Source organism: Sceloporus occidentalis, unplaced genomic scaffold (genome assembly GCF_023333645.1).
Source record: "Sceloporus occidentalis isolate IW3139 unplaced genomic scaffold, rSceOcc1.0.p SCAF_34, whole genome shotgun sequence".
NCBI classification, from domain to species: domain Eukaryota; kingdom Metazoa; phylum Chordata; class Lepidosauria; order Squamata; family Phrynosomatidae; genus Sceloporus; species Sceloporus occidentalis.
In genome coordinates this window covers 8,564,452-8,591,568 of record NW_028317014.1, presented here as the reverse complement: position 1 = coordinate 8,591,568, position 27,117 = coordinate 8,564,452, and the positions used below count along the sequence as shown (strand labels likewise).

Here is a 27,117-nt window from a genome sequence, read left to right as displayed (position 1 = left end):
CGTGTCACGTCCAGCCCTTATCTAATTCAGTAAAGGGAAACCATTCCGAGCTGATTTTTTTTCTGCTTCAAAAAAAGAAAAAAGGAAAAAAGATGAATCTAAAAATGCAAAATAAAAAATTAAAAAAAGGTACTTATCAAGGAGGGTAATGCAGTACCTGAAATTAATTCATCGGTGCAGCTAAACCATGGAACAACTAACTCTTTCCTTTTGATTTTTTAAGGGTTCTGTTTCAGATATTTCCAATAAAGTATATTTTAGGGAGTATTTAAGTAGATATGACAGCAGACATTTCATGGCAGAATAACTTTTTAAATATTAAAACCGAAAACCAATATGTTTGTATATTTGAAAAAAACATGAAATTATCATCATATGATTTCAATAATATTACAGCCACGTTACCCATTTCTATTTGGGTTTAAACCAAGAGCGTTCATTTCTCACGTTGCAGACGTACCTCATCGAAATCTCTGACAGGCTACGGAGTGTTTCGCTAAACATTTGACCGTTTTAAATATAATTAACATTTTCGATAAATATCCCAAGCCAAATGGATAGTATAAATAAAATGATAGTCTTTCCCTAAGTAGGTTTGCCAATTCCAGTTGGTCAAGCTTATCGCATACTACTGGGGAAAAAAAAAATCCATAATACAGTGCAAAGATATTACAGTCTTCAAGGTGCTGATAAAGGAGATTCCCGAGAAGGCGAACAGCTGTTATCGTCTGGTGGAAAAACGGTAAGAGTGCAAGCTCTGATGCCCCCGAGGGACTCTGGCAGATCAAACACTTTGTGCCATTCATCTTTCTCAGGATCATACTTCTGGACTATTTCAACCATACACCTGTTATTCCAAGAATATCCTCCAACCACGTAAATCTTGTTTTCGAAAACCGCTACCCCGACGTCGCTTTGTCCCCGTAACATTGCAGCGATAGGTGTCCATTGATCCAAAGATGGAGAGTAGTACTCACAGCTGAGAACGTCGTCGTAATCGCTAGTCCCTCGGAAGTGATTGCCACCAATGACATACAGTTTGTCTCCGACGGTGCACATGCAATGTAGCCCTCGGACTGTGGTCATCGGTGCTTTCTGAGTCCATTTGTCAGTGTCTGGGTCAAAGCACATCAATTCCTTCTGGAAGGTGTCATGTGTAATTCCACCTAGGCGGAGAAAGAAGAATCAGAATTAGATCTATTTCAGTTGATAGCCTGGAAATTATTTGCGTCACACTAGCGACGAGGAAAGAGCTACACAACACGGAATACGCCAAAGACAAGGAAACGACACTCGGATCAGAGCTTTGCCGAATCTCAAACGTAAAGACAGGCGACCGTCGTGCACAAAGGCAGCAGCCTCCTTCTCTGACCCGACGCTCGGCTGTGTTTTAAATACGTCTCTCACAGCACTAATAAAAAAGTTATACCTGCCGATATAGGGGAAAATAATTTAAGGGCTTCTAGATTTCTAACTAGTAAGAAGAAAATACATTCTAGAGCGGTTATTAAGGTGACTGGAAGCAACCAGATGTTTCGGTTACAGCTAATGTATAATGAACTATACGTGTCCTCAATGGTTTCCTCTTTGAGATTGTTTTTCTTTTAATGTTCTTTTCCCAAATATATCCTAAAAGATTCCAAGCTAACCGTGATAATACAGCTTACATGTATTGTGCACGTTCAGGTAATGTTCCTATGGACTATATACATCTGCCCAGGTCCAAAACAAAATTGGCAACCCAAGCCAGCAGAGCACCGGAGGAGTTTCCGCACATCAGGGCAACGTGCAGCTCTCGGAAATGAGCGGAAATTTCCTGACCTACATACATAAATTACATACATACTCACATCAAAAGGCAAGACAGTCAATCCACAAACTAGGTATTTAATGTCTCATTCTTCACAAAAGGTGCTATTGCATTTTAAAATATATTTTATGAGAAGTATTTTGGAAAGAGCTGGGGCAATGCTTGCCTTAAAGAGCACACAAAGAGCCTAGGAAGAGGTTAATAACTGTGTGACGGTGTATAGGATTGCATGGCATGTACCACGGGTAGCAGCAGTCACATCAAAGGGGATTTTCTTTAGTTGTTTCTCTATGTTCACTGTGAAAAACATCTCCCTTCTGCAGTAGCTTGGACCCGCCATTGTTCATTTGATGGTACTTAAGGCAGCTGGCAGGCTTGTATGCCACCGTGCCCAAAGCCTCTGCATGCGCAGTACAGCCGATCACGCTGCAGCCCGTCACATCACAATCGAAGGAGCAGAATACTCACCGCATTTTCACATTCATTTTCCAGATTCCGCAAATACCCCCCCCCCCAATGCATTTGTAGCTTTCTACACCCCCTCCTGAATATCTTGCAGATGTGTTCATCCGGACATACCTTACATCAAGCGATATACTCTGTGGGAAGATTCCATTCAGACCCCTATGCGTATGTACGGCCTTCCATTGATTTTAATGGGAACACTTTCTTACCACTGACTGAAAGCTTCAAGCAGCCAATCAGTGGAAAGAACCGTCGGGAAATGGAAAAAGAGGACAGCCCTTTCTTGTGTTGGGCAAGTGCTTTATTTTATTTGTTTTGGCCAAATGTATATTGAGGTGCTGAGATATGCATTCTATAGGGGTCCCCCTTTAAAAAAAGATCCTATGCTTGCTTTCCTGTTTGCAGTCTGCCTGGATTTTGCATATTCCTCGAGACCCATTTGTGGCTAATATTTCCAGAACATTTAATGGCCAAAAAAAAGGAGAGTCGGTCAGAATCGATATTAATAGAAATAGGTGGCTAATGAAATAAGAGAGACACGGCAAAAACAAAGAAGAGCCTAAATAAAGAGCAAATTATTTCAGTTCAGTGACTATAAAGGAAATCATTCAGAGGGATTACGTTTTCAGAGCATAAAACAAATTAACAAGAGAATATCTGTGACGGAGCGAAGGCAGAACAGAAATCCCGTTCACTCTCTCTCAGGAAGGGAGCGCTGATCACAGGAAGGGCATCCATCTCACTGCGATTAGGCTGTGATGAAGACGGCCGGACAGCTGCAGCTGTGGTCTATTGACTTTCTCATTGTGAGAAGAACATTCTTCCTGTGATGAGCATCCCAGCTCGACACAAACAAGGACCACTTACACGTCCTTTGTTAATGTAATCTGGAAGCAAAACTGCGCATTACATTCAACGGGGGACGTCTTCAACTACGCTGGATAATAAATCCCTACATACGGGACCGTCTACACAGACCTGGAATTCAGTGCACTTCAATCAAAGCCAACTGCTATGGCTAAAATAAAAAATTTTATGAACTTCATTACAATATAAGTCTACTGTTACAGTCTTGCCTGGAAAGGTCTATTATCAGCGACTTCATTTATAAGCCAGGTCATCAAATAAGGATTTCACCGGAGCTACGCCCTGCTCCTCAAACTGAATGTTAATGAAGCCTCCGCTACAGGGGTCTCCCCTCGTCAGCCCACTAAAATATCAATGAGCTTGCCAATGGCAGCCAAGAGCTTCTCATACAAGTCAATATCAATAACCCTTTTGTGTCAGTAATTTCACAGATACAAACCACTCTATGGGAGACCTGTTGCCTAGCAACAACACAAATAATTATGTAAGGGATTAGGTTCCAATTTTTGGAAGGCATGACTGTTCAGTGTTGGGTTCAGCACATTCCCTTTAACTCAGAAATAACCAGTTTCCTAACACACTACATTATGTATATGGCATAAAACTTCATTCTTCTAAAACGGAGTCATTCGCTGAAGTGATGTAAGCGAGCACACAGCGAGTTACAAACCAAACAGCACTTTTTTGACTCCATCCAGGACAATGCAGCAAACCATGCTTGTGTTAATGGTCTCCTACCGGAAATGTACATGAGTCCACCAAACACCGTCCCAGCGTGTCCATAGTGCGGTTCGCTCATCTTCGCAACATAACTCCACTCGTTGGTTCTAGGATTGTAACATTCTACAGTGGCTGAAAGGAAGAACATGAATACAATTAACACAAAAGAGACAAAGCACTTTACATTTAGCAATCGCATACTTACATCGTCGTCTCTCTCACTCAAACATAGAAATAAAGTGGCATAAAGTGACAAGGAACCTAAGTAGTCGGCTAACATCCACTTGATCACGTACCCCTCTTCAGCAAACCACAGTACATCTACATTAAGGGGAATAATAACGGCCCAGAATATATATGTATCCAGAAAATAGAGGTGGGCAAAATTACACAAACATATATATATACACGTTTATCCAGTCTTATTAGCTGGTTTAAATTAGGTTAGGGGTCATCTTAACATACAGTAAAGAAGCCCCTACACTGATCACTGCGTATGAGGAGCTAACAGACTATGAAAGATTGGCTTCTACCGAAGGGGAGCAGCGAATTATAACACGGAGGCATAAACTTAAAAGGAGAACCATCCCCATTTCTTTTTATTCTAGTATTGGATTATCAAATACCAGTTTCACATTTTCAAAAACGTTGTGCTGATTCCCCTTTTTAAAAGCAGTCTAGTCTTTGCATTTTGTAATGTTTCCGGCAGCTACTCTGCTATCTTACCCCCATTCACTAGACAAACACCCTGACTCCATATCATACTGCCGGCAGTAAACAGTAGAATGGCTCAGTCTTAATCATACAGCCAGACACTGTGACTAATGATAAATAAAGAATCGCAGTATTTGAGCCAGAAAAGTCACCCAAACTGACTGACAACGGCTTCCAAGTTGGTTTTTCGGAACAAATTGCGCTAAAAGTTTAATGAGGGAGAAAGAAGGCGCTAATATTCAACAGGCAGTTAAGAGGACTCTTCCCATCTTATAATACGGGTTTTAATCTTCTAACATTAGTTTTACTGAACGGTAAAACGCATGATTTGGGAAACGGACAGATCCGCTGTAGCTGTGGACTAATGGATATAGAAATAGTTAACACTCCCAGCATGCTTTGTGTTTAGTGGGGAGCATTGCCAACAACACGTGATCAAGAAGGACCCGAACGTCAGTTTGTTCTTTGAATCACCCAAATCTTCCAGCAAGCTTTCTTCGGGTTAAACATCCCGGTGTACGTCGGTCTACATCCATGTCATGAGACAATTAGATGTTCTGCAGACTGATAAATGGCAACTCGCCTGCTCTGCAGTGCAAAAACTGCAAATAATGGATATTTGGAGCTTAGCGAGTAACACTGTAATAAACAAAAGTCCACGTGATATAAAACGCACTCCGAGGATCACACAAGCAATAAAAGCTAATCATCTCGGATACATCGTTCGGACCAAATCCTTTAGGTCTTCCCGCAGCATTGTTTGAGTCTCCCAAAGCCAACAGACAGAAGGTATTTGGGACGGAGGATGACGGAACGCAGAAGGACCTGCAGACGAGCTTTTACAACACAACGGGGCACAGATGAGTTACACCGAAACATATCATCGCTAATTAGAAGCTTTTACAGTCCTCATAAGCACACATTTACAGGGCGGTTTAGATTTCTCTTCTAAACATCAGCAGCTTCCATAAAATCAGACTTTCCGTGCGGTTTTATCACTCATTGAGGCACCAACGTTTATTTTACAACTTTAAATAGTGGAATAAGATTTGGTTTTAGCATTTTAAATACATTTCTAAATAAATACACTGTTAGGAAACGGATGGGGAGTGTGAGGAGGGCATCGTTTGTATTACTGGAAGATGAATACATTGAGAGCGGGTCAACTCATGGCAAAAAGCTACATGGATTTGATGGGATGTTGTGGTCGGGCTCAACACAGAGCCTTAGAAAGGACTGGTCAATTCCCAACATGCTGCAGCCCGCACAGCCACTGTGTCATTTCACACGAATCTTCATGTATAGAAACAGACTTTGATGGTAGATGAGGACCATTGGGCCCATCTAACCCGTCTGTTGGTTTTGTGCTGTAAGATTCAGACCGTAATCAGTCTTGTCTTTGATATATGCCTATCCCATGCTAACTCTTGGCATGCTACATACATGTTAATGATTCCCTTGATATGTTCCATTCTATATACATGTCAAGCCGCGAAGATCATTGTTCTGCTAAATGTCAGAATAGTTTACAGTCTTCTACATAAGGCTGCCAGAAGCACAGGGCTTGCAGCACGGAGGCGACTTAATACCAGAAAACAACCGATTAACCCCTGAATTGAGAACTGCTGGCGGCCCGTGAGCTAAAACTACATTATGAAAAAAACTCAGACTGCATGCTCCCTGAGGGCAGAAACATGTATAAAGTATACCACAGCCTGGATTAAATGTCTGCTGCTCCTCACCATAACCACGAACGTTTTAAAACACTTTGTCTTAAAAACGATGTCTTAACCCACAATACACAGAAACATTGACTCGATGGCAGATAACCATTTGGGGACCATAATAGTCTGAGTTTTTATCATTGTTTACATGATTGTATCACTGACTCATATTCTATGGAACAGACGATGGCTGAATATAGAAAAACAAGCTACACTCACAGCATAAACCTCAAGGACATTTGCAATTTATATTAAATTCAGCTTTACATCGAGCTAAACCTGGAACACCGAAGAAGTAAAAGTGCTTGCCACTGCCTACAAAAATAAAGAAATATATAAAATATTCCCTGTAACATTTACCGGCATATCCTTATTACTGCAAGAGTGTGACTTATTAACATAAGTAATAAATTAAAGTGCCACCTGGAGGCCAGAAAACCTTCTGACGTTATATTTAATGTCCTCTTTCCCTCCTTAAAAAGGGGAGATGCCTTTTAACATCAAATTAAAATCATATTATTTAAAAATGAAGTTCCACTTAAAACATTCATTGCACTCTAGAATATCTCAAACAAGTAAACCTTAGACCTTGCACTTCACGCGGCAAGAGTTCCTTCACATCATTAAAGAATTAGTAGGATTGGGTTTGGACATTCATCAATACTGGGAATTGTAAATACATTTAAAAGAAATAAATCAGCAGATTAGGTGGAACAGCCCCTTTAATAGCCCATTGTATCATAACAGACAATAGAGGCAACCAGCCTAACCTTTAAAACTCATCTAAATAACCCAATTCTGCGCGGCATGTTCACCGTATGCACTTGAAGAAAGCGTATTAAAGTACTTTTGTACGGTACTACACATAAAAATTAAACTCAAGGCTGGGGTAGAAGTTGCAGCTCTGAAGCTGCCCTCCTCCCCTGTTGTCCGACAGCAGTAAAGCGATCCCATCACCGGAGCTGAACATGTCACACGCGGGGGGGGGGGGGCCAGCTGGGGTGCGGGATAAATGCATAGGGGCTAGGGCTGCAACTAACGATTATTTTCATAATCGATTAGTTGGCCGATTATTTTTTCGATTAATCGATTAATCGGATAAAAAAAATGAATGTAAATTTTTCATTTATTTAAAATAATTTAATAAACAAATGATGGTAAATACAAACAGCAGAATAAAAAAAAACTTTGATAAAATAAATTTCTTGTCTTTATTTCCCAACCAGCCCCCCCAATTTATGCACATTTGAGCCCAGGCTTGCCACGCTGCCCCCCACACATACCACTCCACGCTGCCCCCCACATATACCACTCCACGCTGCCTCCCACATATGCCATTCCACGCTGCCTCCCACATCTGCCACTCCACGCTGCCTCCCACATATGCCACTCCATGCTGCCTCCCACATATACCACTCCACCCCCACATATGCCACTGTGCCTGATACGCCTTATACCCCCTGATACACCACTCCATCCTCCCCAGACATGCCACACTACCTCCCCACATATGCCACTCCAGTCTACCCCCAGATATGCCACTGTGGCCCCAGATATGCCTTATACACCCTGATACACCACTCCGTCCTCCCCAGACATGCCACACTGCCCTCCCCACATATGCCTTATATAATGTATATGCCTTATACCCCCAGATATGTCACTCCGTCCTCCCCTGATATGCCTTATACCCCCCAGATATCTCATAGTCCCCTCATAGAGTCACAGACCCGTTCACAGCACACTGACACCATACTTTTTTAAATAAGTACTGGGTTAATCTTCACTGCCCCCAGGATTTAGATTCCCCTTAGTTTGGCCCCCCTTTATCTCTAACTGCACCTTAAGTTAACTTTATTAAATTAATCAAATTAACCCTCAGTCCTCATCATTAAATTAACCCTAAACACCCCATTAACCATAACTACCCCTAAATTAACTCTAAATACCCCATCAAAACAACTACCCTAAATTAACCCTAAACACCCCATTAACCATAACTGCCCCTAAATTAACCCTAAACACCCCATTAACCACAACAGCCCCTAAATTAACCCTAAACATACCATTAACCACAACTGCCTCAAATTAACCCCAAACACCCTATTAACCACAGCTGCCCCTAAACACCCCATTAACCATAACTGCCCCTAAATTAACCCCCACCTCCCCTAACTTTCAGTAGCCCAAATATTAATTTTATACTCACAGTTAGATGAGTGTCACAGCCATGTGGTTCTGGCCTTCTGGGAGAAGGAAGGGGGCGGGGCCAGTTGTCACAGTGATTACAGGGAGGGGCTGGTAAGTAGGAGCTGCTGCTGTGAGTCAGACTAAACGGATTATATAATGAGGGGTATTTTTCAGAGCTCTGAAAAAACCCTCATTTTATAATCAATAATAATCGATTCAACTAATCGATAATGAAATTCGTTGGCAACGAATTTCATTATCGATTATTATCGATTTTATCGATTAGTTGTTGCAGCCCTAATAGGGGCGATTCTGTAGTCAGGCGCCACAAACATTTAAAGGCGCCACACATATGGTGATCTCGAAGCGGCAGATTGTCTTGACTGCATAGCGTGAGGCTACATCACACCCTCACAGCAGACGCACAAAAAAAAAACACTAGGAGGTGACTAAATATATTCCCACGTAAAGAAAAAGAAAACACGAAAGCTATTTTAGAAAGCTCTGCCAAAACGCCTATAAATTAGTCATAATTACAAAACACGACAGGAACACTACACAATTAGTCAAATTACCTTCATGCATAAAAATGTCTAAAACAAAATTAACTCCGGCATACAGAAACACAGAGAGATTAAAAAATATATAAAAACACAGAGAGATTAAAGAATATATACAGAAACACAGAGAATAAAATATATATATATATATATATATATATATATATATATATATATAGAGAGAGAGAGAAACACAGAAAGAATATAGGTTAAACGCAGCCCCATCTTCATTTCCTTACAATTTATCTGAGATTATAAAGCATTCTCCGCTTTGTCTAAAGTTCTAAGTATACGGATATCACAGCGGCCGAACAGCCTAATTATTACAGGTTCAGGTATATTGCACCATATTTAACACGGGATTTGCATATTCTGCATATATTCACTTCATAAAACATTTATTATTAATATTATTAGTTGGAAAGCCGAGATTTTCCATTGCTATACGGAATAATGTTTATGAAGGATCAATGACAGCGGGGAAAGATTCTTACCGAGCTCGCCAGCTGCATTGCGACCACCGACTGCATACAGATGACCTTTGAGGGCACTTAGGTGGAAAAAGGTCCGCTTTTCGTTCAGAGAGGCCACTTGCATCCATTTATTGTAACGAGGATCGAACCTGAAGACCGTGTCCACTGCGGTTTTACCTTTTGTGTCGTAATTGCTTTGGCCACCGACTACATACAGAAAGTTTCCAATGACGGCAATTCCATGCTGATATCTGGGAGCATCCATAGGAGCTAAGGCTTTCCATTCGTGCCCCTTCTCGTCGTACATGCGCAACTCCTTGCTAACAACCAGCTGCTGTCGCAAAACCCCCCCAAGAGTAACCAAATGGGTGCTGTCCGAGCGGATGGCAGTTCTTTCAGACTGCATAACAGGTTGCATGTATGGCATCATTTGGTAATTGCTAGCTTCTAAAAGTAGGTTTACACAAGTATTGTCAGTCCTCATGAAATCCACAGTCTGGACGTGGTTTATAAGGTCTTGTGGCGTCATCAGAGGAAATCTGATGTTCTTCATTATCTTTGCAGCATATTCCATCCGAGAGTCTTCGTATCGTAGCCATCGGCAGGCCGCCTTAAAGAGTTCCAGCTCAGAACAGTGCTTAAGGCTATTGCTGGAGAGGACAAAGGCGAGACGATCGAACGGGAGTTTCACAAACTCCCCAGTAGTTAATAACGGAGGGAAGTTCTTCAAGATAAAGTTATTTACATATTTATCAACTTCAGTGAGATTGTAAGTATTTGCAATCCGTCCAACTTCAACACAATTTTCCAACGTTACCTAAAAAATATAACGAGAAGCCTATAAATATCCAATTGGAAGAAACATTTTCCATGTGATTTATAATGGTTTCATTCTGTTTAACGTTTACACAGAACATTAAGAGGCATCTCAATTACAGACATCATGATTGGAACTTCTAAATATTTCTAAATATTTTTTTAAAACAAGCTTGCATTTAACCTCTAACCATGAAGACTTTGATGTGCACGATATCATGTCTTTATAAAAATGTATCCAGACGTGTTCTACCATTTTTGCCACATTCTCTTCCTGGACACTTATTGAGGCCGGGTGACAGTCCAGTTCTTTAAAATAATAAAATGGCATCCCTTCTGTTTTGACCTTGTTCATACAATTAAACCATTCTTCTTATAGAGGTCTAAGAGAAATTATATTCAACAGAATAAAGGACAGAAAGGTTTGTTCATCCACCCAAAGCCACGTGATGGAAGAATATTCTGTTGGGAATGGCTAAGTGATATCTGCCGATGGATGAATCGAGGTGAAGCACCCAAACCGACTTTTAGAAAGCCAGGAAGCCGCCTCTCCGATGAGTCTCTCGTACAAAGTGCTGGAAACTGGCCGTTACAAAGATGACGCCGTCCGCAGACTGGGTTCTTGCACGATAGTTGGGTTTTTAATCACTACTGAGGCAGCTATACTGGATATCACGATAATCTAAACCGCGACATTGTGTACAACAATCTTCTTTTTTTGTTAAAAGACATTGATTAACTTTTTCATTTTGCTACAAAATCAATTCAGAAGAATGGAGGACTAAATGAGATGTTCGGCGTTCGCATGTTTAGCGGTAGTCTTATCTCCAAGATTCCAACAAGTCAAAACACACAAAGGAACGAGCGAATGAATTCAGCGCCCAACTGAACGCACGTCTATAAGAGGCACTCAACGGACCGTGTCACCGTAGTCATTAATGTCTCCAGGAGAAAGGCATGCACAACATCTAGCAAGAGTCAAAATATGACCAACATGCCTGTAAAAATTAACCCTTTTTTAGAAGGCAGGAAGGCAACGCGGTACCAACAGCCACCCAAGTACCAAGACGTTATATGAACGTGGAGCCCAAACCAAACACACTTATTTCACTAAAACCTACTGTATACATTCCGGAAAAAACACATTTACTTCACAAACATAAGAAAATGGATTACCATTACATTGTTACCATAATTAATGAGAGAAAACATGTCAAATTATTATGCAAGCCTAATTAATCCTCTCTCTGTTTCGGGCTTGCATATTAATTGCATGCAAGTATTTACATTTTCTTTGCCCTCTGCGGCAGCTAGAGGCTTTTCTGCATCTATTAAACAGGATTTAATCAAGAGTATCTTTGTAATAGAAAAGGCTATCATTTTCACAGCGGGACGAACCTCTCACAGTGATGAATGATTCAGAAGAGAATAAGGTGGGAATAATGCAGAAAAGAACAAATACAAAGGGGATAAAAGGCTGTGTATCTATAAGGGGCATCAAATAATTTTAATCTCCATGTGGGATAAGGATGGGTCCTTCGCCTCATCCACCTAAAAAAAAAATAAAAAAAAAATGCAGACCACCAAATGCCAAAAATACACGTTAAAGGCTGGGAAATAGCCTTCACTATTCACTTATGTGTAGGGACGTGCGGGATAACGGTCTGCAAGCTGCACCTTCCTGATGAGTGATGCCATCTTGCTTCCAGTGAGACTGGAGATGGGATATTAGAAGAACTGTCTAACAAACCAGTAATGAACTGGAATAACGTGTACACATGTTACGTTTATACCCAACATCTTCCGCAACACAGATTAAAACTCAATAAAGGAGGCCTCTTCCACTCCTTATGCTGCACTTCAGAACCTGGTGACGCTATATAAATGTGTGGGATATTTATATTCTATAAATCTATATGTACACACACACACGTTATTTCTAGATCAGACGGAAAGAGATCTCCCAGAAGACCTTAGCACCAGTCACAACACACACCAGCCTGGATTCAAGAGAACACTTTATGTGACAGCACATGGTTTATATAAGGAGGAACTGAGTTGGCTTACACAGGGAACAGGAAAGGATTAACATAATTAACACAACATACTAGCAAGGGATCACACAGTCAACACTGGCACCAGACTAACATAACACATTCAACAATGCCAAATACACAACAGAGGTGAAGGGAATAGGAAAACAACACGTAACAGACTAGATGGTGAATCAATCTTAATACACAACCCCTGCTGCTGCCGGCTGGGGCTTCTATGATGGAGCACCGGAAAAGTCATGTCATAGAAGCCCTAGTGGAAGTGCAGAGCAACAGCGGAGGTTGTCTGTTCGCATTGCGCAGGTGTTCTCCAGCTGCCAAAGAGGAGGATCCAGGTCCCCTGCAGCGCTGCGGGGGATCTGGATCGTAGTCTTATACTCAGACCTTGATACACCGAACAAAATGGACGAAATATAATATGCGATATCTAGGCATTATCCCTGCTAAAAGGGCGATATTGTGTTAGATTAAAACATTTAAACATCTTTAAACATTAAAGATAACCATTATTTTAATCTACATTTAAGGTACAGCTAAGAGAAATATTAAAACAAAACGAGTATGATGCAACCCCAAAATTCTTACAATCAAGTAGTCACACCACAACGTATGAAACCCAGACAATCAGTTACTTATTGTGCCGCTGTCAAGCATTAGAGGCTAGGAAGAATGTAGCGTGTTTGTTAAATCCCTCAAACACTGACTTTTCCTATCCATAGCACTTCATACATTTTCTAGACAGATTAAGTCAAGAAGTTGTTAAATTGGTTTACACTCTTACCCCTGATATAAGAAACACTTTGCAGAAGTCCAAAACTGGCAGTATCTGTAAAAAACTAGCAGCTTCCAGCGTATCTTGAAGATTATCCATGTTCAGGGAAAGTTTTGAAGTGTATATGAAATCAATAATTTTTTTTAATCCAATTTTGTTCACGCCATGTAATTTAATGCACATTAAGTCTTGTTCCTTCATTCCACCTAGAGAAGAAAGTAGTCTACATTTTTAATTATCCTTACAATGCATTAACAGTTTTACATTAAACCTTTGTTCAACAACACGTTTAACTATATAGTGCATTTTACTGTATCACAAAGGTGTTTCGTAGGACACTCAATGCCACCTATATATCTTACATACATGGCATTCTGCTAACAAACAGGTGCCCATCAAACCAAAGTGTCAGTAAACATTAAAAACACTGGCAGATATATTTATTCTGTCAACACCACATTTGTGAACGGAATGCAAGCTATAAGAAAGTCTCATGCAATATTAAGTTTACCTAAAGTACATTTCCAGATATCGTTAGGGGTATTGCAGAGGTTGGTAATGCACGAGACGCCACTCAACAAAAAATACTAACTTCCTTTACATGTAAATTTTCAAACAAATAAGTATTTATAATTGGGAGCGGGGTGTGATCTGATGGAGCCAGGCCCCGTAAATCAAAGAACTCAGACTCTAGAAATAATGCCTGAACTTTGAAAAATATTTTGGCATATTTCAGTGAAGCTGGGGATATTTTTAAGTTTAATGTCGCTTTAATTAAAAAAAAATAAAAAAAAAATATATATATATATTTTAGGGGCTAGAAAAAAAATTATATATATTAAATATTTAGGGTTTTACCTTATTAAACAAACACCGTGCATGAATCGTTTTACCTGTGAACATGGCTTTGAAGTAGTCACTTGAGGAGGCCATCATAGCTCGATGAACTGGAAATATCTCATCCCCATCCCCCGGTACAAGTGTCACATCACAGAGTAAACCCTCAATTCTTAACTGGTCAAAGCCCTATGGATGAGGGGGAAAAAAAAACCCAGGATTTCTTATTACATATTGTTTTTCCTGAAAAAACAAAATTACTAGTTTATGCACTAATAAAACTATATAAATATTAGGGCTGCAACAACTAATCGATAAAATCGATAATAATCGATAATGAAAATCGTTGCCAACGAATTTCATTATCGATTAGTTGAATCGATTTTTATCGATTATAAAATGAGGGTTTTTGCTCTGAAAAATACCCCTCATTATATAAACCGTTTCAGTGACTCACAGCAGCAGCTCCTACTTACCAGCCCCTCCCTGTAATCACTGTGACAACTGGCCCCGCCCCCTTCCTTCTCCCAGAAGGCCAGAACCACATGGCTGTGACACTCATCTAACTAAGTATAAAATTAATATTTGGGCTGCTGAAAGTTAGGGGAGGTGGGGGTTAATTTAGGGGCAGTTATGGTTAATGGGGTGTTTAGGGTTAATTTAGGGGACGTTATGGTTAATGGGGTGTTTAGGGGCAGCTATGGTTAATGGGGTGTTTAGGGTTAATTTAGGGGCAGCTATGGTTAATGGGGTGTTTAGGGTTAATATAGGAGCAGCTGTGGTTAATGGGGTGTTTGGGGTTAATTTGAGGCAGTTGTGGTTAATGGGGTGTTTAGGGTTAATTTAGGGGCTGTTGTGGTTGATGGGGGTCTTTAGGGTTAATTTAGGGTAGTTGTGTTTGATGGGGTATTTAGAGTTAATTTAGGGGTAGTTGTGTTTGATGGGGTATTTAGAGTTAATTTAGGGGTAGTTATGGTTAATGGGGTGTTTAGTGTTAATTTAATGAGGAGGACTGAGGGTTAATTTAATAAAGTTAACTTAAGGCGCAGTTAGAGGTAAAGGGGGGCAGACTAAGGGGAATCTAAATCCTGGGGGCAGTGAAGATTAACCCAGTACTTATTTATAAAAGTATGGTGTCAGTGTGATGCGAACAGGTCTGTGACTCTGAGGGGACTATGAGGTATCTGGGGGGTATAAGGCATATCTGGGGAGGATGGAGAGACATATCTGGGGGTATAAGGCATATACGATATATAAGGCATATGTGGGGAGGGCAGCGTGGCATGTCTGGGAGGCAGTGTGGCATGTCTGGGGAGGATGGAGTGGTGTATCAGGGGGTATAAGGCGTATCAGGCACAGTGGCATATGTGGGGGTAGAGTGGAGTGGAATATGTGAGAGGCAGCGTGGAGTGGAATATGTGGAAGGCAGCGTGGAGTGGAATATGTGGAAGGCAGCGTGGAGTGGAATATGTGGGAGGCAGCGTGGCATATGTGGGAGGCAGCGTGGCATATGTGGGAGGCAGCGTGGCATATGTGGGAGGCAGCGTGGCATATGTGGGAGGCAGCGTGGCATATGTGGGAGGCAGCGTGGCATATGTGGGAGGCAGCGTGGCATATGTGGGAGGCAGCGTGGCATATGTGGGAGGCAGCGTGGCATATGTGGGAGGCAGCGTGGCATATGTGGGAGGCAGCGTGGCATATGTGGGAGGCAGCGTGGAGTGGCATATGTGGGAGGCAGCGTGGAGTGGCATATGTGGGAGGCAGCGTGGAGTGGTATATGTGGGAGGCAGTGTGGAGTGGCATGTCTGGGAGGCAGCGTGGCAAGCCTGGGCTCAAATGTGCATAAATTGGGGGGGCTGGTTGGGAAATAAAGACAAGAAATGCATTTTATCAGTTTTTTTTTTTTATTTTGCTGTTTGTATTTAACATCATTTGTTTATTAAATTATTTTAAATAAATGAAAAATGTACATTCATTTTTTTATCCGATTAATCGAAAAAATAATCGGCCAACTAATCGATTATGAAAATAATCGTTAGTTGCAGCCCTAATAAATATGCTTGTCTCGTTGGATATGACAATGCAGTGTTTGGCCTAGGCAGTCCCAATAGGACTATGTATGCATAGTTTATATCTATATGCCTAGAGGCCAGTTAAGCGGAAACACAACTTTCATTGGGTTAAATTGGGTTTTTAGGTGATGGTTTGTTTATGTTCTTATTGTGTTGCTACACAAGGATTCAGTTCATGGAAATACACAATTCCAAGTTGCAGAAGAAAATCAATGGTGAATGAGTATGAGTATGTAACCACCAGTAGCCGTTTTGGCATTATGACTAGATTAGAATACCCATTTTTCAAAGAGGAAGAAACGTTTTTGCAACTTTTGAGTTACGCAAGCAAAACCCATTTGTGTTAAATGTAAGGTCTGCATAGATGTTACATTGTGAGTCAATAAAAGACAGCTTAACTTCTACTTTCCTCGATGTTTATTGTCTCTAAATGGATTTACTTTACTGCCTCAGGGAGGAAAGAGAAGCCTGTGAGACCCAATAAAGGATCATCGTCCTAAAGAGCAACACTTGGGAGGTGTCTTTTGAACGTGTTAATATGAAAAAACACTGCGTCAAGCATACAACTGTTCCTTCATCTCAGATCCAGAACAAAAGGAATCACTCAAGAAAGATTTCCAAAACACTATAAAGAAAAAAGTTTCATACCTGTAACACCACTGAACTGTGAGTATTGCTGGTGAAAAATCTGGTGGTTCCGGTCTTTGAGGACTGAAGATGAGCAGAGACACCCATATCGTTGTTCCCAAGAGAGACTTTCAAATGAGGATCTTCCTCTTCGACCAATGATCTGCAGATTAAAATGGTAACCAGTGGTTTACCGCCTTTTACATGAAACGGATTTCTAATATAACACAGGAGAAGCCCAATTTGTATTACACTGCAGAGTGGAACCCAATACGTTCACTCGAGCATCCATAATAAAAGCATAGCCTAGAGCGTAGGAGCATTTAGAGATTCTGCAAGGAGAGGAGGTTCTCAAGTTAGGAGGATAAGGGTTTACGAGGATGTGTCGGTACCGTTCTCTTAGACAAACCAGGTACGACTTACTAACCTATTATACTAGACGGTTTTGATCAAATGATTATGATTCAAAGCTACCATTTCTGATCATTTGCCATTAATGATATTAGACCTGAATCGGCAGAAGACATGGCATATATGCATTCACATGTTTAATGTATTAAACAGCAGCCCAATGCATTAGTAGAGGGAAACTGCCCAGTCCAGCACTTGTAACACACATAACGCACGGGGTACTTTGTATCTTGTCTCTTCCTCGCCACTTAAAGAAAATAACAAAAAGGTTCCAAATATCAAGATGACTCAATACTCGAGCAGCTAAAAGGGAGAGGAGCTCAGCTGCACTTCAGCTAAAGGGCTACGGCACATCTTTTATTGCCAATATTTTTTTTTTTAAAACATCGGCTATGGTAGGTTCATTTCTTAACACAACATTCCCACAATTTTTATTCTATTAACGTTAAATTATTATTTTTCTTTTTCTACCCAGCTTCCTATATTCTCTTTATTTTATGCAATAAAAGAGTGGCGAGCAGCATCCGGCATTATAACGTCACATTCAGGCTCCATGACATTATAGCATAAACACACGTGATCTATTTACACATATAAACAGACATATCTATAGCCATATGCACACATATTACAATAAACGGACTGACAGGAAAGTTAACGCATAACAGCTTAGCCTGGTAACCAAATACAGATGTAGAGATTCTAATGTCTGGGTCCGGCGGGGTAAATAATAATAATAATAATAATAATAATAAATAATAATCATTGTGTAAAAAAAAAAATAAAAAAAAAATCCTAAATTTCCAGTTTTGGATCTGATGCTATTCCAACATTAACACGATGACAGACAAATCACTGTAACTTGGATTACAAATTAGCAAAGACAATGAATGGTGAAAACTATAGCACAGGTTGAGAGCCGCATGAAATACGACTTTCATCGTAGCTTTTACTTGGTCTTTTAGTGAAAACATTACCCAAAATGACCCATTCATTTATTCATTTACCTGTGCTTACACCGAGAAGCATACTTTAGAACCAGATTGGCAGCGATAGTTTACTAATGAATCTATATGTATGCAGGTCTTTGAGAATTAACACAAATGAAGACTAAAAATAGCCTAAATCATGGCCGATGTCACATGGGAACAGTCAGCGTCCTTCTGTTGGGATCAGGACTACAGCAAACAAATGAGGACAGAAGAATCTTGCAGCGGATACTGAGGGAATTTATCATCTCCTGGGTTTAAATACTCCAAACATTATGATATATAAAATATACTTATCGGAAAGGTCAGCCTGCAAAATTTCAAGTGCTAACAAAACACATTTCTGCAACACACGAGGGTTATCAGAAACTACCATGTCTTTTTTTTTGTACATAAAAATGATAAAAAAGTATATTTGAACAGAAATGTATCCTCCCCTTAGCTCACACCTCGAGTGTAGGCAGTGTAATAGTCTACTTATGGCTTAATTTACCACATTTTTGCCAGCTAGATTGCAGAGAGAGAGTGGGATAATCAGGTAATTATTGTTTGCGCCGCTGATTTCACTCCCCAAAAATAGAAGAAATTAACAAAAAAACACCTTGGATTTATGTGAAAGGTAGGAGCCAGACACATCCAGGAGTCAGCTTGTTTTTTTTTTTTATACAACAGAGATCTACATAAAATACCACAAAAAGCTAAACCTCTATGGATGTATGATCGTTGTTGTTAGTACAACACCAAAAAAGAAAATACTTCTAAAAAATATGGACTTATGTAGCAGGCCAATGCAATATTCCTATGAATATTAACCATTATGCTGAGAAAATAGGATTACTTTTTTTCACATGGATGGTTAATTAGTAAAGTAATGAAAAAAAGCTTTCAGGAGCTAAATCGTAAGCCCCATAACAGGCAATTTCCTTGATATAACCTTGAGGTTCTAATAATGCCATTTTTTATGCAGAAGAGGGAAAAGAGAAGGAACAATGGAAGGGGTAAGAGGACACGGATGGTGCTAACGTACGTCTTACAGATTAAGATGAGAAGCAAAACGGAGTAACAACTGCATTTCAGTCTGGCCCTTTTAAGATATAATCATCTGACTGAAAGGGTTAGAACATAGGAGGCAATGGAAAACAAAAAAAAAAAGTAAATTTCTATGGATTTAGAAATTTCTTTGAAATGCGTTGCTAGGCGGGGCTATGAAACGAATCAGAATCCAACTACGCCGCTCTCTTCTCTGGCGCTGTAAGAGTGACTCTCAAGAAGTCACCAGCCCGTGCAGTCTTACCCCAGGACCATGTAGAGTCCTGAAACAAAATCTCCTATCACGGCTTGTTCTGCCCTCACGATGTGTTGCTAGTACAAGGTTTGGCAGACAGCGAACAACTTCTCAATAAAAACCCAGGAAGCAAGGGTACTCTTTGGATTCTTACTGACTTTACATTTTATTTGATTTTTGTATTTATTTTTTGTAAAACTTCAAAATATACAGAATTAGGAACATATATTAGAACACATTTTCAAACTACAATGCATACAAGTGACAGGCATACATGACTATTCAAATGTCCACTGACAGAAAACAAAGGCCTTGCTAGCCAAGCTCATATCACCTTACTGACATGAAAATAATATACATCAACATGAAACCGTACATAAATCAGTGAAAGTATATACTAATGCATTTAAAACAATTAGTTACAGACTTATTTTATTAAGGGAGAGTTCATAACTGTTCTAACCGTCTTCTCCTCAGACTTGCTTACAGTGGAATAACCTGGAACAGGAAGTTGTAAGGCACCAACTTTAGTTATACTAAGCAGAGACATATATACAGATGTCACAATATGGCTTCTACATGTATGTCATGCATTTGCGGTCTCCAAAACAAGGCTATGGGTACACGAACATGGTTGGGGCAGCACTGGAAGAAAACAAACCGGAGAACTACTGGTTTAGACGTGCATTAGAGAATACCAAGGTTATGGCTCTGCTCCTGTGGTCAAGAGATTGGTAAAACAGCGTTAATGTAAACAAACCTTGACAGCTTTCAGGTGCATTTTCTATAATATTATATTATATATATAAATATATATATATATAATTAGTTTAGATATCGCAAAAGTTAATGGAAGAGATCTGCGGCACAAATTTCCAGACAGAGCACAACAGCAGCAGAAACACCAGTGAAGAAATAGAGATGTGATAAAATCTAGCCAACGGTACTGTCTACTAGACTAGAACAAACGACGCGGCTCTGTGCCCTGCCATCAGCGGCAATCTCCCTGCTCTCCGCTGCTCTGTATTAACAGGACATACAGGAATCCTTTGAAACTCAGGAAGGTTAATTCAGTCTGTCGCACATTTGTGTCATAATACATCCATAATACAGTAAAGACTCTTCTGTTTGAGTCAATTAAGGCCACAGACATGGGAATCGAAAAAATGTAGTTACATTTCACACCAATATAGATTGTAAGCTTGCGAGCCGAGCTCTCTCTACCTAATATATTGTCTGTCAATTCTGCTCTTGTAATACCCCTTGAATATATGTATTGTATTAAGCGCTGCGTAAATGGTTGGCGCTATATAAATAACAGATACTATAAATAAATATATATATATATATATATATATATATATTTTCTAGATCATCCAGAATCTTAAAGCTCAGGGTAAAGGAAAGGTTTAAGAATCCTCAAACCTATTTCAAACTATAGTTTCAGTGAAGCTCTAGTATTTGAGAGGCCAGGTCAGCACGGTGTTGGATAATATCCACAAGGCTTCTAACCTTTTTGAGTCCTTTAGAACTGTGTAGATGCAGGGCTTTTCTGACTCCTAGGAATTAGGTCAGCTCTTAGTATGTGCCTGAGATCTGCGAGGCCTCTTCTGATAAGACTGCATTGCCAGCACGGGATTGTTAGCACTTTGGATCAGATCATGCTTAAAACCTAGCGACAATGCGTAAAGGAGAGCCGCACTAGATCAGTCCATCACGCAGGACGCATCTGACGGGTCCATTACACTGTTCCTTATTAAAGCGGATCAGGTAATCGCAAATATTAAACGCACCTGAAGGAGCTGCCAGGGGGCTGGGTAAGCAGGCCAAGCCCAATCCTTTTCATTCTTTTTCAGCATTGCATTCTGGGACGACCGCTGCGAGCAGAGGCGTCCCAATCCTTCAGCCAGCAATATTCGTAATGTCCGTGTCGAATGCATGGGACAGCATACCGATTAAAACCGATATGTTCAGGTAAGTTGCCTGGCACAATGTATAGATGAAGCGTTGTGCCCCACAGGATGACACGTTGCCCCTTTGTTTTTATGACACTTGCAATTGATAATACCCATGCGCAGTGAATAACGGGACAGGGATCTAATTAGCAAGGTTAGCATATGGGAGGCACTATGGGGGAGTCCGTTTCCACAGTATTATCAAACCATGCACTGGATACAGAAATTATATTTAATATGAATTATGTTCTTTGTTTTCCAAAGACTGGTCTGAACCTCTACATGTCTACAACACCAGCATCGTGCCAATAGCTATTTTGGTCTTTCAAGTATGGAGTCTGATCAGGTGAAGCACTGAGATGCTGGATACAGGATACCCCAGGCTTCATGGCAAACTGGAAGCAAGTTCATATCCACAGACGTAATATTTATTTTTTGCAAAAAAAGTGGCCATCTTCCCAGAACCAGTTTTGACCTTCAGCGCTCTACACAGTACAGGCTGTGACATCAAAGGGCAGGACCAAAGAGAACCGCCAGCAATATACTATAACTATAGGTATACAAGTCGACCTTCCTTACAACACATTGTTTAATGGTGTTAATTATAGTTTGTTTTTATTTGTGGCAACTTAATTAAGGCAGAAAAAATTTACTTGATTTACAGTGTTCTGCAGAAAGTATCATGCTGGCGCTTATTGCAATTTGTGTGTCAACATAATTAATAATTAATGTAAACATATTGGATAGCTCTTGATTATTAAGTAATGAAGATCTCACTTAACCAGAACAGTAATAGAGGATTTTTTTGGTATTATGGAGAAGAAATCAGAGGAAAGGATCACAGACTAAATACATTTATATGGAATGTTATAATTTAGCAGCCTATTGCATGAGGAGTATTATAGTAAAAAGGCTATATATCCGTGGCCCTGTTTTGATGGAGATATGAGGAACGGGTAGCACCTGGGTACTCCACAAATAATTAACGAGAGAGTTGAAGGTTCAATTTGTTTGCATAAATTATGACCGATTCACAAAAAAAACAAAATACAACAAACTTGTACGATTCTCATACCAACACCACTGCATCACAGTAATGACAAATAGTACAACGTTTCTCTGTATCTGAAACATCAATCTAACAGGCGCGTTCCCCACGTCACAAAAGCAATGAGGACAATACAATGAACATATACAATTTGTTCCGGGATACTTTTGTTGTCCTATAGTTATTAAAATCCCCTTCATGACAAAGCCCGTACATGTACGGACTCACAATACATTGTTTTGAAACCCATTGTCCTTAAGGGGTTAACCGTTACCTGTTTGCTAATATTTTCATCTGCCTGCCTCACGTTCGGCATCAGGGATAAGCAGCAGGGAGCTGGTAAGTGTGTCGAGTTAGGAGACGAAGTAACTTCTTAAAAGCTGGGGAAGAGCTCCATTCAGAGTTGTATAAAATATCAAAAGCCGGTGCCAACGGGGCCATTTACATCAGGATTTGTGAACTACGGCGCCTAACGTCTTAAAAATAGCAAGCATACATTTTGTGGCACTCCCCATACATTCAGAGACAACGCAGACCCATCTAATGTTAACCAAAGACGTTCTATTGGGAATAGCTTTTTCTGTGCATTGCTGATCCCCCCCCTCCCTTTTTTCTTTTTTTCATTAAAAACAAGCAGCCCAAAATGGCAGAATTAAGTTTATATATCTTAAATCACATTACGTTTTATTTAGTGTCTGGACATGTCTGTAAAAACAGGAAAAAAAAATCTACGTTACATAAAAATAGATCCGGTTCTGCAAAGAAAAGATGAAATAATAAAGCATGGGTTTTTCAAAACGGTGCTGTACTCAAACCTTGAACGAAACAGTACATTTCCTCCATGTGACCCTGTAAATATTAGGTATAATGCAGGGGTTACAGATTTATCTTTCGGTCCTTAATATAATAGAAATTCTACGGTTTAAGCATACATCGTGAAGACAATAGAAGTGAGAAAGGTCGGCAGAAAGGGCTCGTTGGAACTATCCACACTTGGCTTGCGGAATATTCCACCTTTGTTACAGTTTTTCATCTCAACACCTGTTTTCTCATGGATACAGAAACCAAGCAACATGGCCTTAGAATTTTTGGTTGCCATAACGATTGTAGAGTTCCTCATTATGCAAAAGGTATGCTTTAGGACCACTTATGTTAATTAAAAAAAAAAAAAACACGAAAAAAAAAAAAGAAGAACCAGGGTAGCCCATATGTATATTTTTATTGATCTTACGATATAGGGGGCATTTTGCTTGGATAAATTTAAATAATTACATAATCAATCGTTACAAAAGGAGATCACTTGACATGCGCTGCGTGGAAGGCAAACATACGACTCTTTCACCAACTCCACAGAAAAACGAGAACTAGGAATGGAAGCTTTGAACGAGGCTTTTGTAGCGGCCACGGAAATGCGATATCACAAAACAGTAACTCAAGACTCGAGATTAAAGGAGAAATAGCATGTGATCCTTGTTTTCATGTCATCTGCATCTACCGATGCCCATTTACAGCCACGAACAAGAATAATGCTACGGTGGCAAAAGGGAACATTCTAAACCTTGACGAGCATTATTCAATAAAAACAGTGAGAAATACATGATATACAGGATTTAATAATACCAGGACATGGAAAACTGTTCAGATGATTCTACGTATAGACATAGGGAGCACAAAACAGTAATATATATCTATATACGGTATACAGACACATGCTTACGCAGGGCTAAAAAGGTCCAAGATCCATGAATTTCATCACATTTGATAAATCATGCGTTAACATGATTTATGAATGATTACTAGCATGGTACACAAATCAGACACATAATTGTTCAAACACTAGCAATTATGGTTTGCCAAACACCATAAATATCAAATTAGGATAACCTCTTATTTTACACAATAAACTGAAAACACCAAACGGTTTAGAGAAACTTACAAATATCACTAATCTTAAGGCTGGACCTTTTTCCAATACAGAATACCCTGTAACTGCAACGAGAAAGAGATTCCAAGCAACGTCTTAGACGTGCGTATCGAGCCAAGAGTGGCAAATTGCTATGAACGGAAAGAATTAAAAGGTTAGCTGTTCTTTTGCAATAATCCGAATCGGCATACAGCCTGAACAATTGGTTTCTGGTATTTGGCAAAACGCTAGCGGTGCATTTTGACAGAGGGTATTCTCTTGAAGGAAAGCCCACCTTAGGTAGCCTCATGTCTCTCACTTACATGTATGCTGGAGAAAGTAGCGACGACCTGGATGTTTTAAGCACAGGAACGGGGAATTTCCAGATAGCAGGAGAGCTCGTTTTCCATTTCAATGGCATGTTGTCACCACGGTACTACAATAACAGTAAACAGCGTTTCCATAACAGGCTACCAACTAAGACTTCCATCCCACACACTACTGACATAGCAGTGGATGCTGCTGCCCTGCAAACAAGCAGAAGACTCTGCCAATGCCCTCAAACCGATGCTCCCAATCTGGAAAATGGGGCTGGCAGTCATCGCCTTTTAAATCCTCCTGTCCCCTAAAGCCATATGATGAGTCTATCGTTCTACCTCAACAATAGTGCCACCTCGTTAGGGAAACACTGACTGCAGTGAATGGGAGAAAGAGAGACGGGGAAAACAAAAAAACAAAAAAACAAAAAAAAAAAAAACTGCACTGCACACAACTGTACAATGCAGATATATCTGTGATCAGCTAAAAGGACACTGAATGAAAAGAATCTGGAATCACTTCTGACACTAGTGTAATTCTGCTAAGGACACTGCAGTACTTTCATACAAGACAAAGCTCTCGCCTAAAGTCTATCCGTTTAAAAAGGGGGAGGTAGAGGGGATTTGCATGAAATAAAACGTACCTACTCAGAATACACTTGTCATCCTCTGAACATTCTTCTTTTGAGCTGCAACAATACAAATGGGATATAAATCTCAGCATAGCCTTAGGCCAGGGCTAATAAGCGATCAGTGCCTTAATTCAGCAGCCTGTATTCCTCTGGAGCAAGCTTTGGTCAAACAATGCAAGACTGCCATTACGGAGGGGGAGAAAGAAAACAGAAGAAAGAAGAGATAAAAAAAAACAAAAACAGTCCTTTTAATCCTTCATTAGAGTGGAGAAACACACGGGTGAAGTGGGGTATATCTGTGCGAAGGATAAGATGCCGGCGGCTCTTATTTCCCTAGTCTGATTCCCCATGCTGGCAGAACAAAATCTTGTATGGTTAGCATGCTGTGGATTCGGGGACAGCTCTCAGCCTTCTGCAGCAGAGAAGCGTGCTCCTAATAGCAGTCCTTGTAGGGACGTTATCAACAATCTAATTCATGCTCCCCCTCCCCCAGAACAGATCACAAATTGCCTAAAGTACCGAGACGCCAGCCATGCAGGTGTCCATCTGGGACCACTCTGCGGATCTCTGTTCTGCTCGCCGACCTCCAGAGACAACTGACTGAAAGGTAGGACTTCCAACCGAGAGCAGGAGATGAACAGACATCCAGGCACTCAAAACAGATGGAGAATACTTGAGGAATTCCGAAAACAATAGGGCATCCTTTGTGCACCGTGCAAAGCGCTCACTTTTCTACATCTGATAAGTACAGGGTATTGTGCAGCACACACACGCTGCAGCAGATCCTTAAAAGGGTTAATAAAACACATTTTGTGGGCACACGTGTTCATGCGTCAAATGCAATTTACTGTAGACTAGTTATGAATACACCGATTTATCACACACACAGCCACATATAAAACACTATCAGCTCCGACTGAAGGGACATTTCAACACAATCAGGGTTATCAGTGATTTCACAACCAGTACTTGTTTTCACCAGAAGGTGGTGTCCGAAATCAGTCACCGGACGTCAGCCGTTTATTATTTTATCACATAGTGGGTTTATAAATTATCAAGAAAGAATATTGTAGGTATCTACAGCTGGGTGTGGGGGGCACTGAGAAAAATCACACGACCCGGGAGTTTCAGCGGTATAAACTACCTAAATCGGACTGACGGATTACAGAGGCTATCAGGAGAAGTTTTTGCCACAACAAAGATGGACTTGGTGCTATATGATACACTGTAACAAAATGACACAACAGTCAACAACGGCGGAAAACCAGCCATGGCTGCCCCTTCATAACACATAACAATGCTTTAGTGAATAATATAGTCTGTATTTCCATGTATTGGCGGACAGCAGAAACATCAGGAGCAAGTCCCATCGGAAAATGAGAAAGGAGGGGGCTCAGGAGGAAAGTACATGGTGAGAAAGCTAATATAACAAAATAATTGCACAGTTAGAAAAATTAAGCCATTTCCCAATTTTTAAACCAGTTTAAGAAAAAAAGATATATAAACCAACAAATCTTCACATTTACATGCATACATAATTAATGGATCCAATCCCAGTGAAGTAGATTAAACTAAGCCTAGCTAACAATAGATATGGTTCATCTTTTTTTCTCTTTTTACTTTTTCTGACTAATTCTGGTAGAAGTAAAGTGCCACCTAGAGGAAACATAAAATAAGAATTTCTGCAATAAAAGTAGAAGGCAGAAATTAATTTAAATGACTTGGGATTTGAAAAATCAAAATTTCAACTAGCAGCCGCCCCCCCCCACCCAAAAAAAGTTAAAACACTCAAAATTAGCCCACGGATCTAAATCAATATACAACGAATTATTTTTTATCTTTATTTGTAAAGTCTTCAAATGCATGCCCACAAGAA

At 40.2% G+C, this 27,117-nt stretch overlaps 1 protein-coding gene across 4 annotated transcripts; it reads right to left on the bottom strand.

Annotated features, from left to right (window-relative positions):
- Positions 1–678: 678 nt before the first annotated feature.
- LOC149298224 (kelch-like protein 13) lies at positions 679–25,333 on the bottom strand. 4 transcript variants are annotated; one of them, XM_089487745.1, is made up of 8 exons: positions 25,244–25,333; positions 24,616–24,719; positions 16,723–16,864; positions 14,059–14,191; positions 13,175–13,371; positions 9,545–10,340; positions 3,881–3,994; positions 679–1,166 (listed from the first exon to the last, which is right to left on the bottom strand). In XM_089487745.1, exons 1-8 carry the CDS (start codon positions 25,331–25,333, stop codon positions 679–681), a joined length of 2,064 nt encoding a protein of 687 aa, XP_089343871.1. The 4 variants fall into 4 exon arrangements, with proteins under 4 accessions (XP_089343871.1, XP_089343869.1, XP_089343872.1 ...); XM_089487743.1 differs by having other exon boundaries at positions 24,616–24,728; positions 25,250–25,333; XM_089487746.1 differs by lacking the exon at positions 24,616–24,719 and having other exon boundaries at positions 25,254–25,333.
- Between the last annotated feature and the right edge of the window lie 1,784 nt (positions 25,334–27,117).